Source organism: Chaetodon trifascialis, chromosome 8 (genome assembly GCF_039877785.1).
Source record: "Chaetodon trifascialis isolate fChaTrf1 chromosome 8, fChaTrf1.hap1, whole genome shotgun sequence".
Taxonomy (NCBI): Eukaryota; Metazoa; Chordata; class Actinopteri; order Chaetodontiformes; family Chaetodontidae; genus Chaetodon; species Chaetodon trifascialis.
Window position 1 is genome coordinate 1,377,717 of NC_092063.1, and position 20,035 is coordinate 1,397,751.

Here is a 20,035-nt window from a genome sequence, read left to right on the forward strand (position 1 = left end):
ATTTTATATTGATTTGATGCAGGACAATGTCCAATTTCACAGCACGAATTCCATCAGTGCAACAGCAGAGTCATGTCATACTCACCACTCTGAAAGAGTTTCTCTTTTTAATGGAATGTTGTTCTCATGATTCAAATTAATTCCAGTCACTTTTATTTGCTGTCCATCACTGGAACTCAACACTTCCTGCACAGATGTTTCACAATAAAAGATTTCAAGAAGGGCGAAGGTCCACTGGCTGGCTTTGCTCTGGAGTCGTTACCTACATCTCACAGTCAGAGTTTGCTCAGCTGTCATCATGTGGCCTCAGCATGAAACGTCATGACTAAAAGCTTTCACATTATAGCAGCTGAGCTATCTTCATCTGGCGAGGAAGACTGTGAGATGCAGGTGAAAGCTGCAGAAAAAGCCCGTAAGGAGGCTCATCTCTGCAGGAAGTGTTGACTTTTACTGACAGCATCACCTGAAAACCAACTTTTACCTGAGAACTGACAGTCAAACACCACTAATGCTGGTCTTTCACTGGTGTTTCACTGATGTTGGCATTGTATGCTGAGAAGGAGACAAACTTGCTCACCTGCTTAGAGAAGGAGTCGTCCATGTCTCCTGTGTCGTCTGACCCCTGCTGACCTGCTGACCCCTGACCCTGCGGCTGGCGCTCATCGAACGAGTACTGGACCAAATAAGAAGAGAGAAACGCGCACATTTGTGCTTTTTGTTGTGTGTTTATATGTGTTGTGTACATACTGTGTGAGAGTGTGTGTGTGTGTGTGTGTGTGTGTGTGTGTGTGTGTGTGTGTGTGTGTGTACCTGCATCCTCATGTTGGACAGGATGATGCGGCGGGTCATCCTGCTCTCGGAGGCGGAGCTGCGAAGCCTTTCGAAGTTCTTGTTCATGCGGTACTGCCTGAACGCCGTCTGGATCGTCCTCGCTGCCCGTCGGGACACAAACTGGCCGCCGTACTTCCTCTCCAGCATCTCCACCTATCAGGCAGCACGGTCACACGTGGGCAACCAATCAGAGAACAGAGAGACTTTTGATTGTGGAACAGAAAACAGGCTCTGAATAAAAGATTAATAACATCCACAGCGGTATAAAAGACCCCAAAAATGGGTTTTCATCACTTTTGTTTTTGTTGCAGATCAAATCTGTAATGTCTGCGGATCATTTCTGTAAACCACACTGCACTGACTTCTGAACAGTTTCCAGCTGCAGCAGTAATTTAACGGCCGACACACCTGCAGGCAGGTATCAGTGCTGCGTTGCTCGTTGCCGGCAGGACTTGCAGCACGTTCCCTGCATGAAGACAACTTTGGCTAAATGGTTGGTCACAGCTGGGTTTGTTTCCAGCTGTTTTAACTGAAGTGATGGAGGTGTATTGTCACGTCCTTCACTGACTTCATGTCACACTGAAGAAGTTGTGGATAATCAAAAATTTGATGACAAAAACGACACATGCAGCCGACTGGAGGCGGATTACAGAAGTGTTTGCAAACAGAAACAATGAGCTGCGTCACTTCTTATGAGGCACGTAGTTTGGTGTCCACAGACAGGAGACACTGAGACAGAGGGAGTGTAGAGTGACAGAAACTGGGATTCACTGATGAGCGAATCAAACGTGATGAAACCGCGCTGGAGCGCAGAGATGCTGTTAACAGGACGGCCGCATCCCGACACGTCACTGAGAATCAGCCCCCGGCGATGTGTGTGTGAACAGTCGCTGTGGGTGTGTTGACGTGCATCGTGCGCTGCTGGTGTGTGTTGCTTTGTTTGAAAAGGCTGCGCTCGACTCAGAGTGTAACAGATACGACTGTGTGAAAAGCTCCTCAGAGACGTCCAGGTTTGGGGAGGGTCCTGATGTTTTTGGCTGTGCTACCTGAGTGCACCTGGACAACAGACTGAGCTGGAAAACTAACATCAACGCTGTGCATAAGAAGGGGATGAGCGGACTGAGGAGGCTCCGATCATTCCGCTCTACGTCCTGAGGCACAGCCACAGGTTTATTATTCATCTCAAACTGCCCAATTTTTTAATGTAAATACTTGTTTATATCCTTAGTTATATTGTACTTTTCTTATATTATTATAATAATATATAATATTTATTATATATATAATATATAAAATGATACATATTATATAACTATATATTTAGTTAAACTCACTGCTGTTATTCCTGTCTATATTTTTTGTTACTTTTTAAAAAATATTCCTGTACACATTCAATGGTCATCTGTATGTTTAATTGCTACTGCAACAAATTGCAAATAATGCAAATAATTTCCCAAAATGGGAAAGTCTGAAGTCTAAAGTCTGAAGTCTAAAGTCTAAAGTCTAAAGTCTGAAGTCTGAAGTCTGAAGTCTAAGTCTAAAGTCTGAAGTTTAAAGTCTGAAGTCTGAAGTCTGAAGTCTGAAGTCTGAAGTCTGAAGTCTAAAGTCTGAAGTCTAAAGTCTGAAGTCTAAAGTCTAAAGTCTGAAGTCTAAAGTCTAAAGTCTGACGTACCTTCTTGTCCTGGAGGTCTGTAGAGAGCTCATAGCTGTCAGATAGAGCCTTGCAGCGTTTGCTCTCCTCCTCCTCTTGCTTGCGGAGCGCCAGGCTGGCCGGCTGGTGTCGGCTGCGCTGAGCCCAGGCGAGGCTCGCCGGGCTGGGGGGAGAGATGGGGGAGCTACCCTGGAAGAGGAGGAGACAGTGAGCTGCAATGAGAGCGATGCAGCTGAAGCGCGATTCAAGCTTCACTCACTGATTTTCAACATGGTGGTGCTTCCTGTCACATGACGCTTCAGATGCTCCACACAGATGATTTTAAAGGCTGCAGACCAGGTGTGTGTACCTGTGTGTGTGTGTGGGAGGCTCCCAGGGGGCCGCTGGTGGAGGCAGAGCCGTAGGGGTCACAGGGGCTGGAGAGGGGGCTGTTGCTGTAGCGGTGGAAGGGAGGCGGATGGCCGAAGGACGAGTCAGAGAAAGTGAGCGCCTCCGGACACTGAGGGTCGCCCTCCACGCTGCGAGAGAGATCATCGGGTCAAATCACACGTTTATTTCCAGGAAAGCTTGAACTGAAATGAACTGAGACAGAACGCTCAAGAAACGGAAAGAGAAAAACATAATTAAGAGTTAAACGACTAAACCAAACCGAAGTAAAGCAGAGGAAACAAGACTCGAACAAACCAGAGGAAACTGGATCAAACTGCACTAAACCAGACTGACCAGCTGGACCAAACCAGTCTAAAGTGGAACAAAGTAAACCAGACCAGCTCTGCATCACTCTGGTCAGGTAACAGTTGGACAACCAATGAGATCACTGATCACTGGTTCAACTGAAACACCCCGCCCACACAGACCACTGCTGACAGGAAACAACACGACTGATGGACGATCAATAAATGAATTGATGAATCAAGGAGAGGAATCTGTGTGACGACACCAGTGTGTGTGTGTGTGTGTGTGCGTGCGTGTGTGTGTGTGTGTGTGTGTGTGTCATCAAAGGGCCTTTTCAGTGTTAATCTAAGACACCCATGAAGCTGGCACTGAAGCTAATGTGGGCACTGCCAAGCTCACACACACACACACACACACACACACACACACACACACACACACACACACACACACACACACACACACACACACACACACAGTCACACAGTCACACAGTCACATGACGGTGACTCATGGCTAACAGGAGTGTGTGTGTGTCTCTGTGTGGGGGTGAGTACAGTGTATGTGTGGGTGTACAGTGTGTTGCGTTTGTGAGAGACCCAGCACGAGTGTGTGGGAGACAATGGATGTGTGTGTGTGCGTGTGTGCGTGTGTGTGTGTGTGTGTGTGTGTTTCTGAAAGAGAAGGATGAAGAAGAAGAAGCTAATTCTGGAATGATGTGGCGTTTACATCCCTAAACGTGGATGTATTAAATTCTCACTCACTCTCTCTCTCACACACACACACACACACACACACACACACACACACACACACACACACACACACACACACACACACACACACACACACACACACATAAATCCCAGTGAGGCTCTGCAGTAAAGACGAAGGTACTCTAGATAATTGCTAACTCTTTTCTTCTCATCCTCGTCATCATCATCATTCTTCTCTTCTCTATCTTCCTCTGCCTCCTTCCTCCTTTTCCCCTCCATCTCTCCATCATTTTGTCTCTCCTCCTTCTCCACCTCCTTCCCTCTGCTGCTCCTTCTTACCTCCATCTCCGCTGCTCTTCCTCCATCCTTCACTCCCTTCTCATTTTTCTCTCTACATGTCTGACCTCCTATTTCCTCTCCCTCTTTAATGTAATTAATCTCCTTTCTTTCTGCTCTCCTCATCATTTGTTCACCTCTCCTCTTTCCTCTCCTCCTGTCTAACCTCTTATTTGTTTTCCTCCTCTGATTTGGTCCTCTCTCCTGTCCTCCCCCCCCCACCTCCTCTTCCTCTCCTGTCATTACCTCCTCTGCTCTTCTCCTTCCCACCCTGAACTTTGACTTTTTTTTTGCATATTCTGCACTTTCCTTCCCTCGCTCCTGCTCTCTCCTCTTCTCTCCTTCTCACTCTCCTTTTCCTTTACTTTTTTACACACTCTCGCCTTCTTTCCTTCCCTCTTTTCCTCCTCTCTTTTGTCTTATACTCCCTTTTCCTTCCTCTTCTCTCCTCTCCTGGCCAGCTGAGGCTGAGCCAGCACCGGGGTTGAGCTGAGGTGAGGTGTGTTTGATTTATACCCCGGCCGTGCACTGAGCACCACGCTGGCAGCCTCCTCTGGCAGGTCACGCAGCAAACTTCAGGTGACCCTGACGTGAGGAAACGGTCATGTGTCAGATTCTCCTTCCTGAAAGTCTCCGTCTGCGCTGTTAGCCTTCAGCGCTGCTCTTGCTAGCAGTCGTTTGTTTATAATTTCACACTGATTTCCTTCTTGAAGTCTCTGAACGTCGCTCTCTGGCTCTCAGAGTCCAGACGAGAGAGGATCTGTTCAGTTATCGCTGTGTGTTCAGAGCACTGAGCTTAATGAGCAGTGCAGCGGTGCCACAATGAAAGTTTCATTTCAGCCCTGAGTTTTGTCTACAGGCTGCTAAACCTGCAGACACGACTGAGGGCTGGAAATGGAAACTTTATGTTTTTCCAGGCTGAATAAAACAGATAATAACACATAGGGTTCAAAATAAAACCCATCCATCCATCTCTAACGAAATCAACATCCTGGACTCGATGACATCTGACGCTCAACATAAAACACATCACTTACTGTTGACGCTCATTAATGTACCGACTCAGCTGCTGCTGCTGCACTCGCGCTGCAGACTCATCTCACTGAAACATCAATCAAACGCACCCTTTTAATTCTGGCTGTGCACTTAAGCCACTGGTGATCTGCTCACGCTTCCTGCCCGCCGCCACATGACTCACCTGAAAGCTCCGCCGTCAGCGCCGCTGCCAAACGTTTCTGCTGCAAATATCCTGCATTCACATCATAATTTATTCCATTCCAGCTGAAATCATCTCAGGGGCAAAACACTTCCATCAGTGAGATCTGATTTAACCAAAGTCTGACTTCTGCTTTCACACACATGCTCTGCCTCCGAGCCGCAGGTAATGACTGAGGTCTGTATCGAGTAATGAGCCTCTTATTTTTCCATTAATCTTAAAACATTATGATACAGCCAAAGATAACGTCTGTCCGACCAACAGTCCAAATATCAACGATAGGAAGGCAGTAAATCCTCACTGGAGACAGAACCTGAGGGTGAGTTTGCTTCTGACTTAAAGATGAGCACAGAGGGTCGCACTATTTCAAAAATCACTTCTTCAGGAAAAGGTGTCCAGGTGGTTCAGTACACGTTAGAAGCAGCTTATATGAGAGCTGGTGAAACTCTGTTACTGCTATTTAATAATACGCCAAAAATATTGCACATAAAGTGGCCTGATGGGAAACCGGGGAACTGACAGCTGCATACAAATACTGCAAATACTACATTCAGGACAAAGTGGAGGAACGCACTCAGTGTACTTCCACAGGAATAAAATACAAACAAGTGAAAAATAGTAATTAGTTACTAGTTACTCTCAAAAGTAACTGGATAATTTGAGCAAACAGTGCAGATAAAAGTAATTAGCTACAAGGGAAAACAGCAGTTGTCGTACTTTTCATCTTCAGTGTTGCTGCAGCACAATGTGGGACGAGACAACTGTCATACTTCATCAATCACTGCATGATAGGAGCTATTAATACTCCCAACCACCAGAGGGCAGCAACAACAGGCATTCCCACCTGCGAGCAGCACTTGTGTTGTTTCGGTTAGCCAATAGGACTTGGTAGAAGACGACCACGTGATGCTGGATGTACATGTTAACCGAGCTTTGCTGCAGTCATTAAATAATATTTTAGATATAAAATAATGACAATCACTATGACGAAAAGCACGCTAGCATTAGCATTACGCAAACTGTCCAACGCCACCGTGAGGTGGAGCAAACTGGAAACAGGCTGCATTAGTCTGCATGTGTAACACTCAACACACACCTGCACAATCACTAACACACTTCCTTTTGAAAAAACGGACTTTCCTGAAAAAAACAAAAGAAAAAAACAGACTTGTGTACATATATTTATATTGTTGTTTATATTTTTACTTTTCTAACAGCTTCTTTTTAGTAGATGTGTCATGCGCCAACCTCACCAAAGCAAATTCCTCGTATGTGTAAAATCGTACTTGGCAATAAAGTTTTTTCTGATTCTGATTCACAACCACAGCACAACACACAGCAAACAGACACACACACACACACACACACACACACGCACACACGCACACACGCACACACACACACACACACACAACGACACTCACATGTAAACCTCAGCTCTGCTCAGCAGCTTGTTGTTCCTGTGAAACCACATGAGTCCAAGAGAGAGGACACACACACACACACACACACACACACACACACACACACACACAGACTGAAAAACACACACCTCTTTCTGTTTGTCATGCTGCATCCAGAGCCAGGGGCGGTAACTAACAACACACACACACACACACACACACACACACACACACACACACACACACACACACACACACACACACACACACACACACACACACACACACACACACACAGGCCCTGATTAGAAATCTATCTGATTTATGTGGGTTACAGTGTCACAGCCACGCAGTGTCTCTGCACAAACAACACAGACACACACTGATGCGCCCACATGGACTCAGACGGCCGTGTCCTCCCACCACACCGAGTCCACCGACAGACCCGGAACACAAAGACAGGCGGCCACTGAGTCAGCCAGCTGCCCACAAGGAGACGAGTCTCAAAATATTCTCCTCGCATCGATTCGAGGGAACACCTCCACATCATCGCGGCACGAGGAGCCGCTCTCTCCTCCTCACGTCGATATTTAGTCCGTTTATCCCTCCTCTTCCTCCTGCGGATCCTCGAGCTCAGAGACGGCGTGCAGGTGGATTTTCCAGCTGTGCTGAACTGTGTTTAGCATCATCTGTAAATGTGTGAGCGTGAATGTGGTAAAATACAGAAAAAACGTTTGAATTTGAAAGCCGGGTTGTATTTATAGCATCAAAAAAAGCTCCATTTAAGCTAAAAACACTCGGTAAAGCGTGAAGGACGGCAGCGTGCAGCAGCGTCCTGCGTTAGTCACACAGGCAGGTCTCAGTCTCAGTGTCAACACTGCTAAACGCTGAAGTCTGGAGAACAGGAAGGAAGTGAAGCTCCTGAGAGCCGCCAAGCTGCGAGCATGTCCCACAGCCTGCGAGGCCACGCTGGATGTAACAACAGCCAGGACAAACAGGAAGTGAGGGCGCAGCGATGTGACAGAACAGGCAGCGACTCCCGGCGAGACGAGGCCGGTGGTTGGGGGGGGGGTCTGTTTAACTGACAGGCGAACAAACGCTGCCGCTCCGGGGGTCCGGAAACGTGGAGGAGGGTCAGAGTAAAAGCTGATCTCAGTAATCCTTTTTTTCAGTCCAACATTTTGAGCAGATTTATTTATGGAGAGGCTCGAGAGGCGTGATGGCGTTCAGGACTCTGAGGGCGCTTCAAACCAGCTGAGTTAGACCCTCACATTCACCCCTTCATACGAGTCTTCAGGCTGATCCGAGCACAGCGCTTGACCCTCCGGAGGAGGTGGTCTGGGTCTGGAACGCCACCTGTGGCCAGGTGAGCTCATGCACTGATCCATGTCCGTGTGTCCATGGAGCTGAGGATGTCCAATCAGTGAGTGACCTGTCAGTCCACAGAGGAAGAAGACCTCCATCAGATCTGTGTGGAGGGACGAGGAGCATTGAATCTGCATCAGTGCTGCTAACTGCTAACAGCTAACTGCTAACAGCTAACCGCTAACTGCTAACAGCTAACAGCACCGGAAGCTGCCAAACGTCTCCATCGAGATCTGGAGGACAGCGTTAAGTCTTCAGGAACATACTGGGATTAAACATCTGAATCAAATCACACGGGGAGGATATTTCTGTTCATGTCTCTGAGGACAGATTGTCCCAGGGATTGGAACCAGCAACCACCCTGCTCCACTGCCCCGTAGGCTCGCAGCGCTCTACATTGAGACACAACAGGGATTCTGGGAAATGTGTGTTAGTGAGGCACAGCTCATCCAGGCCTCGTTTTACCAGAGAGAGAGAGTGTGTGTGTGAATGGTGTGTGTTTCTGTGTGTGTGTTTCTGTGTGAATGTGTGTGTGTTTTCTGTTGCTGACAGTCCAAACAGGCTCCAAATGGCACCAAACCCTGCGGCATCGAGCTGCTACTCACAACAACCACCTCTCTCTGTCTGTCTCTTCTGCAGATGGTCCTGTGTCCTTCGTCCTTTTTAGCGTCCCCCGACCAACATTTAGACATTTCCGCAGAACCTGTGATTTTCCAGTCAACACTGACAGATTTCCATCTTCAGCAGGAGCCAATGGGCTTGAAGCTGAGAGCCACAGACAGGAAGTCAGTATAAGGGAGACGGACGACCTCATTGGTGGTTTTGGTCTTTTCATTGCTTTTATACAGACCAACATAAGTCTTAAAATAGGCCTGAAAATGCCTGAAAGTTTATTAATTTATTAGAGGCTGACATGTTTTAGGGAATCCTGCGGGTCACATGATTCCTGTGAGATTTCAGGATTTCGCTGTTCATCACGAGAGCGGGACGGGATTTATATGGATATCTGCAGTCCAGGTATCTTAGCACAGTTAAAAAAACACACCTATCTAAATCTATCACTGATTTAGTGCACCGCCCGGCACGCACGCTCAGAGACACAAATCCAACACACCCACATTGTTGCATGCTGGGTTTGGCTCAAAGCTAATGCTAAAACGCTCACAGCTGATCCTCCAGAGGCGATTCCAACGTTTGCAACAGTGAGGAGGAACTTCTTCCTTCAGTGAGGGGTGTGAGGACTGACTGGTTATACTGGGACGGACAGGCTGAGTGGACTGAGTGGTGTGTGTGTGTGTACAAAGTGTGCAGCTCTCTTTGCTTTATGTGTGTTTACAGCGTTTAAACGTCTCTGAGCTGACGTTTGATTCTGCTGTTAAAGTGTCAGCTGTTCCATTTCTGTGGCCTCGTACTGTTTGACGCACAGTGTCCACAGTGTCAAGACTGTCCACAGTGTCCACAGTGTCTGCGGTGTCAAGAGTGTTTACAGTGTCCACAATGTCCACATTGTCTACAGTGTCCACAGTGTCCAAAGTGTCAAGACTGTCCACAGTGTCCACAGCTCTTTCATTCATTGGTTGGTCATTTGTGTGGGTTTTGACTCTCTTCTGCTGAGGAGGGCTGTCATACATCTATAATCTATAATCAGTTGTACTCATTGGCTGCAGAATCTGTACAAATGGAATTTATTATTATTATTACATTATTACGGTGACGGTGCTTTCACTGCTTTCACACTGTCATCAGGGCTTCTTCTCAGGTCGACTCTGTGCCTTCTCCACGGCTTCAGAAGTGATGTAGCCTCTGCAAGTCCTGCTCAAACGCTCAGTGTTTTGGTGGACGACACGCAGACGAGATGGACTCTCATGTGAACCCCTCCAGCACAGATACAAGCAGCACTTCACTGCCAGCATGCAACATGGTGCGTGAGTCAGGCGTGATGTCATGTGACACGAGCAGAGCGTCTCAGTGCGGTGATGTAATCCAGCAGCAGAGGAGTTCACCTCAGATCTTGATCTCAGGCTGCGATCGTCCATGAAAGCACACGGTGTTCCTCGTTACCTGCTTTCTTCAGCTTGGATTAAAGGACCCTGGTCTCCAAACTCTCCTCCCTGAGAGCTCAAAGACGTCAGCTGATTTACAGCCTTTCTGTTCCACGCACAGACGTTCCTCACAAACCTGTAAAATGATGAAGAAAACAGCTCTTCCACAGTAATATTTCAACGCAATGAATGCGACTTAAATCTGTTTGATTCCAACTCATAAAATCAATGAGGTGGATTTTAGGTCAACTGCCGTTCAGTCCAAATGTGGAAACGATGAGGCACAACACGACAGACCAACTCCACCACACAGGTCTTAAATGGAATCAAAGCTCCTCTGAGCTTCAGTGTCATTACGCTGAGCTGAAATCAGTCTCAGGACATCGCCGCTCGCTCCACGCCGCAGAGCTGATGGAGCGGAGAACACAGGTTAAGCAAACAGCTGATCTGATCTGAGGCGTGCTTTATTCTCCTGTGGTTTTCCTGCTCCTCTCACAGCCTGTTCAGCCTCATCAGTGCACCGTCGGAGCGCCAGAGGCGCAGCGCTCTGTTTTGAGATGGAAAGCGGTGATTTGATTGGTCCGACTGATTCTGGCCCCAAACGCAGCAGCTGATCCTGGATTCCTTCTGCTTCCCGCTCTGGTCCTGTTTCCACCTGAGCTGCACCTCTGGACACCAAACGGCCTCCCAGCAGAAACTCGCTCCTCGCTGTGTTTTTCTGTCCGAGCCGAGCCGTCAGCTCCCGTCTCCTTCTCCTCGTCAGCCGTGATGAAGCTCGGCAGCGTCTCATCGCGGAGCATAACGCTCACGTCGGAAAAATAATTTGGCCGTGATGAAACGAGATGAGACACAGGATGTGATTGGCCTCATATCAGATCTGCTCTTCTCCCCGTCTGCAGAGTCCAGCGGTGGACTTAATTAGACTGGACAGACGGCCGCGATTGGTCAGATGAGATGTGGCAGAGATCAGGCCACAGATGGCAGCCAGTGGATGAATGTGCTTTCAGTCCCAGGGACTGGAACCAGCAACCACCTGCTCCTCAGGATAAATACAGTGTGGCCAGGATATGTTACTGAACGTACATCACAGCTACGCCTGATCCATTCAGCTGAGCTGCTGTCGATCCACCTTAAAGACCAACGCAGCTAAGCGATCAGAAATGATCGGCCATGTTGAAACGGCGAGTTCTCGATGTGAAACAGAAGTCGACAAAAGCAGCTTCTCATCTACAGACAGCTGACGTCAGTCTGACCAGCTGAAATCAGACAGTTATTCTGCTCTAACGAACCTGCTGAGAAAACTGTAAAGGAGCATCTTCACGTCAAACTGAGGTTGAAACATTAGGAGATTTACATCAGATTCATGGTATCACAGTTATTATTATGAGTTCCAGTGACTCTCCATGTAAACTTGAAGTATTTCTTATTAACAGTAAAACAGCAGAATTCAGTCCTGTCGATACTCGTCCTCACACCTGAAGACTGAACAAAGACCAGGGTGTCCCAGGGTACCAGGCCGGTACATGAGGACCCTCATCCTGACTGCAGTTTGATTAGGTTTAGGCAACAGAACAACAACAACAACAACAACTACTACTACTACTACTACTACTACTAGGAGTACTACTACGAGCAGCGGCCCGCCTGGTGACCGTCCACCCGCCCCACCTTCCTCCACATGCAGGCTTTCTTGCTCTTCGTACTACGTCACCTGACTTCCTCCTTTGTTCCCATCATTATAATGGCCACTAGAGGTCGCCGCCCAACAATAAACAGAAATATAAGTCGAAAGTCGACCTATGCGTCTTCTTTTCTGTACGACAGCGACACCTTCACGCTGCTGCCTCTGATGATTTTGTCGTGAAGTCATCGGTCGTATTAGTTTGGCTGCGGTTGTTGAGCGTGAACGCAGATAAAGAGCAGGATGCTGCTAACGTTAGCCGAAACTCTGAAACAGCATCCAGGACTGGTTTCCACTCGTCCTTTTGAGCGTCTTTGGGCTGTCCTGCTCTAAACAACTGACAGGTGGTAAAAAGACGCCATAATTCAGTGAAACAGAAGGAAAGAAATCAAACTGCTATTTGAACTGCTGTTGAATTCACTATCAGCCAGTGCTCACGACTTCAGCTTGGCAGCTCGTCGCAGCACAAAGTCAATCAGGCTGCGCTTCGTGGATCCAGCAGTGTAAATGTTTATCGTGCAGTTTAATTCGAGCCTCTGCTCTTCAGCCGACCTTTAACCGTCCATCCATCAGGCTGTCCGAGCCTCCGCCTCTCCACCGTGTCATTATGAGTAACGGCTGCTCGGCGTGATGGATGGACAGACAGCTTCACTTCAGGCCGACCTCAGGTAACCTTCTGCCTGCTTCTGGAGGAAACTCATGAAGGTAACTAAGAGAAATAAAAGTATCATCAGTAACGACATGAAGATCAGCTTCCAGGTACTTTTACTTTACTGGAGTATATCGACTTCATGCTTCTTTATACTTATACTCCACGACAGTTCAGAGTGAAACATTGTACTCTTTACTTCACTACATCTGTCGGACAGCTGTTACTCTGTTAGTACTCCAGTACTGCGCAGTACATTTACTCTGCAGCAGCACAGAAAGCAGTTAAAACGAGCTCCACCTCCGCCAGCAGTAACAGTAAAATACTGCTTATGTGTTGATGCATCCGTAATATTACAGTAATATGACACTACTACTACTTTTACTGTAATACTTAAAGTACACTCTGCTATTATTACTTAAATGAAATCTTGACTGCAGCATGTTTTTACAGAGCAGTATTACTTCTCTTCCTTAAGTAAAAAACAGGAGTACTTCTCTCACCGCTGCTGTATTTGTATCTCAAAGTAATCGCATATAACTTGTGCTTTTTCAGCGGCGATAACTCGAACACTCGCACTCCTCAGAAGCTTCTGTATTTTACATACATCCTACATTTTCCTCGCAGTGCTGCCATAATCCTGGATTGTATATCTCCGAGTTGAAAGCGGCTGCTCTGCGGCTCCCCTGGGTGTCAGCGGATACGCCACGAATCAAAGTCAACTCAGCAGAAAGACGGAGATCAACTCTTCTTTACTGGAAGTGGTTGTAGACTATAAAAATGAAGGAATGCCTTTCAGCATGTCGCTGCTTCGTGGGGCTCAGTTTACAGATTTACTTCTCCAACCACCTGAGCGAGCGCAGACAGCGAGAGGGAGCCCGAGGGAGAGCGTGGAGTTCATGCACTGTCAGCGTTTTCCCATGAATTCAGAGGAGTCGTTTTAAAGAAAAGGATAAAAAAACACTTCACAGGATTTCAGCATCCGAGCAGCTTCACGGCTGAAACGCAAACAGCACAAACACAGAGAGAACTGGCTGATTTTAACTGGATGAAAGCGATTCCTTGAACTTAAAACGGTCCATTTAGCAGCTGCTCCGGAGCTTTCCTCTGCATCACATGGTCTTCTTCAGCAGATGGAGTTTGACAAACGTTCAAACTGTTGTTTCGTCAGCTCAGATTTCAACATTCAGAATATAAAAGACAAACTGGGCAATCTGCTGAGGAAACAGTGTGATTCAATCCCAAAAAGCCACGACGGTAAATGTGTTTCTGAATCTGTGTCGGCTGAGACGAAGCGGCATCGGTGCATCTCTTCAGAAAACGATGGAGTTCCCCAAAATCCCCCGAGTCAGATGAGAAGGTGGATATCGCTTTCATCTCTGAGTGCCCGGTGCAGAGACAAAGTCCAGGATATATTTAGCTGAACTAGCATGAAGCCTGGAAAAGCAGGAGCCTGCTAGCATAGCAGAAAATGCACAAGAAAACAAGTCAGGGTGCTCTGAGCTAAATGCTAACGAGCTCACAGTGACAATGCTAACATGCAGAACAGGCGGGAAAGTGGACCTCGAGTGGACACTGGTTTGTTTTAACAGCCAAGAATGAACTGAAGTCTGAAGAGCGACGTGAAACCTGGTGCAAACACATCGTATTTAACTCTCATGTAAGGCGCCGTTATCTGCTCCTCGGCCGCTTTGCTGTCAGCAAACAAAGCATTAACATTTCATGGAGGAAGGCAGTGATGGTGAGCAAACACTGTGCACCATCGCTGCCTGTTGGTTTAATGAACTCTGTTTACAGAGCGGATAAAAGCAAAGTCTGAACGACGAAGACTCCGAGCTTCCTCATGGAGTCGACCCCCGTCAGCATGCGGCAGCGATTTCTGCTAAGGCCTGAAAACATGCGAGGAAGCATCTTCAGGAGGTGATTAACAGGAGAAACGTGACGCCGTGATGGATTTCTGCGTCCTGCTGCGTCTGCAGGAGAGCTGGAGGGTAAAAAAAATGGATTTCACTGATATCAGAAACACCTCAGTGACCTCTGGAGGCAGAAAATCACAAATATGGAACAACTGACAGCGTGGCCAGTCAATATCCTGGTTTTAATGAGAATATTGGATCAGATGACGACATGTGAACAAGATAAATCGGCCAAATATCCTCCAGTTCCAGCTTGATTTGTTTGATTTGATGACATCATCTTTGGCTTTATGGGCATATTTTCTGACATTTTATAGGTCGAATGATTAATTGATTAATTGAGGCTTTCGTGGCAGAAGTGGGACGGATTACTTAACCTCAGTAGAAATTATAACCACATTGACGGCTGCTCATACAGTCTTATTTCAGCCGTTATCGGCCCTCCGCCTCCCTTCCTCTACCTGCTCTGCACTCGTTGCTGCTGCCATTATTAAATTTCCCCTCAGGGATCCAGAAAGTTCATCTTGTCTTATCACATGACACTGATCTCATTTATGTCCATTCATTCATTAGGAGATTGTAAAAGAAAAAATCAATATCATAACACTGTTATGTCCGGCGTCGCCAAGCCTGCGGACGGCCGTGAGGAGGATCTGTGCAGCGGAGCAGCTTGGAGTCTATTTCAGGAGGCTGTGGCAGCTGAAATCGCTTGGCTGGCTCACGTCGGGCCGGCATCGCTGCCCTCTGCTCCCTCTCAAACAGGATGAATCACGGCCGTGAAGGTGAATGAGTGAGTGTGAGCTGAAAGTGCGATATCTGCAAATCACAATCAAACCTCAGAGTTCACAGAAGAAGAAGAAGAAGAAGTCAGAGCCGCCGAGGACGCAGCAAGATTTGGCCTGTTTTCACTGCATTTTTCAGGGTGTTAGAAACTGTTATGGAGGCAAAAAATAAACTCACGTGTTCACCAGATTCACTCATTTATGATTTCATTTTAACAAAGTGTGCTCTAACAAACTCATCACCCGCATGTAGTTCAGCTTCAAACCTTCAACATTTACCCAAATACTGCATTCAAGTACAAATTTAAAGTACTTCATCTTTACTTGAGTAAATTCTTCCTGTGACCTTTGACACTTCGACTACAGAAGAGGGAAATCACAATACTGGCGCTGTTGTTGCTCTTTGTAATACTCGCTGGCTGTAACGACTTAATTTGCCCGGTGTGGGATCATTGAAGTCTTATCTTATCTTATCTTATCTTATCTTATCTTAAATATGGAACTACTAACTTCACTGCGTCAAAGTGTTCATGTAAATGTTACAGCTTCAACGTAAAGCTGACATAAAGTAAAAACTACATAAAGTGAAAATACTCGCGTAAAGTGAAGTAACAGCTTTTTTAAGAGTTTTTGGTGATTTCCAGAGTTGGTGTTTATCTGTGAAACAAGCCTTCGATCAGATGCTGCGGTTTGTGTTTTTATTCTTTGGAAACACTCATCATCTTTTATTCTGTTAATTATTCACCACTATCGGCGGATTGTCGAGTTTCAGCCCCTCAAACATGCACAGACACCGTTTGCAAACCTCTGATAGGCTCTTTCATGTGTTATTGAACATGTGACGGACAGACTCGTGTGAGGAGCCTCCTGCTGCCCCGCTGCTCCTCGCCCACAGGAAGTAAACACTGCAGCGAGGGCGTGGGCGGAGCGCCGGGGGAGCCGAGGTCAGCGAGGAGGATCCTGAACGCTCCTTACAGAAACAAACAGAGGCGAGGGGAAAGGTCAGAGGTCGCAGCCGCCTGACAAAACACACAGAAAGGCCAAAGTGAAAACCAGAGCGGCAGGATGTCGTCTGCTGCCATCCCTCCAGCTCGCCGCTCAGTGTGACCATGGCAACCACAGATGAGCTCAGTGAAGGTGAGCGTGCTACCTGGCCGGCGTGGAAGGACAGTTAGAGAGGAGGTCCAGCCAATCACAACAAAGACCACTTTGACAGGTCTGCGCTCTGCAGCCGTCACCGTGCTGTAGCTGGACGCACGTTCGCAGCGATGACATCATCACCATATCACATGATCGATATTTACCACGATGCATCACGTGATCATTTTGAGGAGCATCCCGTTCATGACTGAAGAAACCAGAGGGTTCACTAGTTACTTGACCGGCTGCTCAAACATGCTGGGCGCTCAGAAAGGCGTACTTCAATGAGCAAACTCAAAACTATTGTCATGTTTATGTCTGCGCTGTGATTGGCTGTTAGATCTGTCCGTATCGAGCAAAAAGCGCCCGAAGCTTATCGTCGTTATCCACATAAATTTGATCACAATTCCGTATCGAGATATGGAACAGCAGCCAGCATCACACGCGCCGCTTCAGACGCCATGTTTGTTTACGTTCTTGTTCCAGGAAGTCGGACCCGGCGTCTCCTTCCTGATGACATCACACAGGCTGTAAAAAGCTCTGATTGGTCTTTGACACACGACTTGTGCCACATTACGCCGTTAGCAGCTGAACGAGAGCACGCTGGCTGATGCGTCAGAGTGGACAGATCATGGGACAAAGACCCCCCCAGGCACAGCCAGGCCCCCCCAGCTCCACCTCTGCTCCATCGATGTGCTTCCTGCTTCCTTCAGGTTCACCTGACTGTAAAGCACAGCTTTGGCTTCAGTGTTCTGCAGCACCGATAGAAAAACTCTTTGGTTCACAGCTGAGACGAAGACAGGTGTCCTCATTCCTGTCCACAGCTTCCTGCTGCAGCGAGACCAGCGCTGACACTGTAACAGCTGAAACGTTATGTAAAGGCCTTATGATTCACATCACTTCCAAACTCATCAAACCACTGAGCGGAGCCGCAGGTCTGCACCGATTCGCTGTTTACACACTCATTAATTCAGCTGCTCTCCTGTCATTTGTCTGCAGAACGTCTCTGTGAGACAGTAAAGGCTACTTCAAAACCTAAGCACTCTGGGACGGCAGCTTGTGGCGTCTTTGTTCTCTGGTGGTGACTTTTTTCCTGCCCGTCTCTTCGTCGACTGATCCCGGTGCTGCTATAAATAAATACGCTCTCGGTCTCGTGCCGCAGGCTGAGGGCTCGCCAAACGCTACCTGCGGCACGGCCGGCGAGCCGCCCAGCAGAGTCGCTGCAGGTCGCCGGCCAAACACGCTGCTGCTGCCCACTGCAGGAAACAGGCGAACAGGGCGGCGAATGACAGCTGAGGCTCAAAACACGCCCCTGTTTGTGCTGACGAAGGGGCGTCGGCCAGAACGAGGAAAAGGTCGAGTGGAGAGGAGGAGGAGGAGGAGGAGGAGGAGGATGAACATGCAAAGCACTAATGAGGAAAAACATGGAGGAGAGGGAGAAGGACAGGAGAGAATCAGGAGAGCAGGTTTAACAAGGAGAGGAGAGGAAGGGCGTGAAGGGAGGATAAACAACAAGGAGAATATGAGGGAGGCGGAGAGAGGAGCGTGGGATTACAAGGACAACATGAAAGAAAAGAGGAGGACAAGGGTGTGGGAGGTTAATCAAGGATGATGAGAGCGAGGAGGAGCACAGAAAGAGGAGAAGGGCAGAGGTATGGCAGGGAGGAGGAGGAGGAGGAGGAGGAGGAGGAGGAGGCCTAAAGCTCGCTAACTAGATAATGATGAGGAGCACGAGGGCGAGGATAAAAAAGGTGGAGGATGGCAGGAGGTTAGACAAGGAGGACTGCAGATGTAGAGGACAAAAAGAAGGAGAAGGTGGAGGAATGTGGCTGAAGGACAGCAGGTGATGGAGAGCACAGGAGGAGGAGGAGGAGGAGGAGGAGGAGGAGGGTGGGGGCGTAGCTGCTGGGGAAATGGTGGACAAAGAGTGAGCAATGAGGAGACAGATGGGGACGGAATGGTTTAGAGAAGGAGGGGATTTAGGATGCTTCAAGCGAACGAGGCTGAACGCCACGATGCGTCGGCTCCTGCCGTCAAAGCCTCCGTCAGGCTCCATCACGCCTCCACCCCCTCCTCTCCACAACAGCCCCTCCTCAAAACCAGATCTGCAGGACGGACGTTTGCTTCGCTGAGAGAAGTTCACGATGATCTGCTCATTTTCACAGACGTAGTTACCTGCCAAGGAAAATGGCGTCCCCTTCCAAAGGTTCATTCAGTGGATGAGGCGCCGCCCGTTTGTCCAAACTGCCCATAACTGTGCATCTCCTGTAGGGGGCGCATCCTTTGGCCACCCAGACGCTTAAACTGGCAGCACAAAGTCATCTCTGGTGACACGTCCACACTCCTTTAGAGGAGGAGAGGCGGAGCCTAACACGACAGGTGAGGAGGCGTGAACATGTCAAGGCTGCACTCACTGGTTGGATCTAATGGGACCAGCAGCAGGTAGAACTGGTACCCACTTAGAACCCAGAGCCTCCACACTGCTGGCAACCGCTCGCTGCCCGAAAGCATCTTTAATCCCGCCCACGACGCTCTGATTGGTCGACTGTTCCTTCAACAGGAAGGAAACGCTGGCCAACACTGACTGAACAAGTTGTGACGAACATGAACTCGTCTTCATCATGATTGGTTGATTCAAGGAAAAACTTGTTTTGTGACCAACTCGTTTGTTTCGCTGTAAAATGACTGAACACGTCGAACAGGACGCGAAACATTTCACCTGAAACGTGATTCAGTCATATTTCTGTCACGAGCAACAGACTGCAAACAGCTTTCCAGCTGGAGCGCTTTTCTCCAAAATCCACCGGGAACTACTCCTTAAATTACTCCACACACACACACACACACACGCACGCACGCACACACGCACGCACGCACACACACACACACACAGAGGAAGCGTCAGACGGACGTGTGCGATTCTCAGGTTTATTTCTGAGCTGAGAAGGCAGATACATCTCAGGTGAGAAAGCGAGTCACAGAAAATAGATTCAGACTGATCACCACGAGCCTCTTGGGTAATTATCTCTGGAGCGAGCGCCGGCGTGGAGTGAAGCGCTGCTTTCATCAGCACACTGAGAGTAAACGCTCTGCTCCGTCACATTATCTGGAATCATTATTTTATTCTTGCTTTGACAAAAGAATGGCAGGACTATAACATCACATTCAACCTCTGAGGTTTTATTTTATGGCTCATTTTCCTCCCAAATGAGCCGACGTGTAACTATAATATCCAGAGCAGACGACTGTCAGTGATTAGAGGGAAAACAGGGATAATGATCAGCTGGTGCTCACACTAATAATAACCAATTAACCCTTTCAACTCCAGCCTTTTCCTCTGTTTTCACTCTTTAATTACACGTTTTGCAGCGTCACTGGAGTCTTAACTGCGCCATCTATCACAGGAGGTCAGGTTCCTGTGCGTCGGAAATGATATTATATTGGTGGGATGGAAAACTTGTGTCATAGGGCCACAGTGGAGGACCACACCTGGTCACACACCTGAGCTGAAGGCAGCGTTTCAGCTTCAAATACTTGACAAATGTGACGTCTTTTAAGAGGAGCATCAAACTCGAGCACTAGCAAACAAACTGGTCAACTACACAAACTGCAGCTCTGTTAGCCGCTCACTG

At 47.9% G+C, this 20,035-nt stretch overlaps 1 protein-coding gene across 5 annotated transcripts in view; it reads right to left on the bottom strand.

The window, feature by feature from the left end:
• The window catches only part of LOC139334984 (IQ motif and SEC7 domain-containing protein 1-like), a 126,078-nt gene that overhangs the window by 17,227 nt on the left and 88,816 nt on the right, over positions 1 to 20,035 (bottom strand). For 4 of the 5 annotated variants that reach the window (XM_070968312.1, XM_070968313.1, XM_070968314.1 and 1 more), the window contains 4 exons: positions 2,832 to 3,000; positions 2,504 to 2,671; positions 811 to 984; positions 578 to 673 (listed from right to left, as the gene is read on the bottom strand). In XM_070968312.1, the coding sequence (XP_070824413.1) occupies positions 578 to 673; positions 811 to 984; positions 2,504 to 2,671; positions 2,832 to 3,000 (607 nt within the window). Of the gene's footprint in view, positions 1 to 577; positions 674 to 810; positions 985 to 2,503; positions 2,672 to 2,831; positions 3,001 to 6,849; positions 6,907 to 20,035 lie in introns of those variants that run through there. The other variant, XM_070968316.1, reaches the window with a different exon arrangement.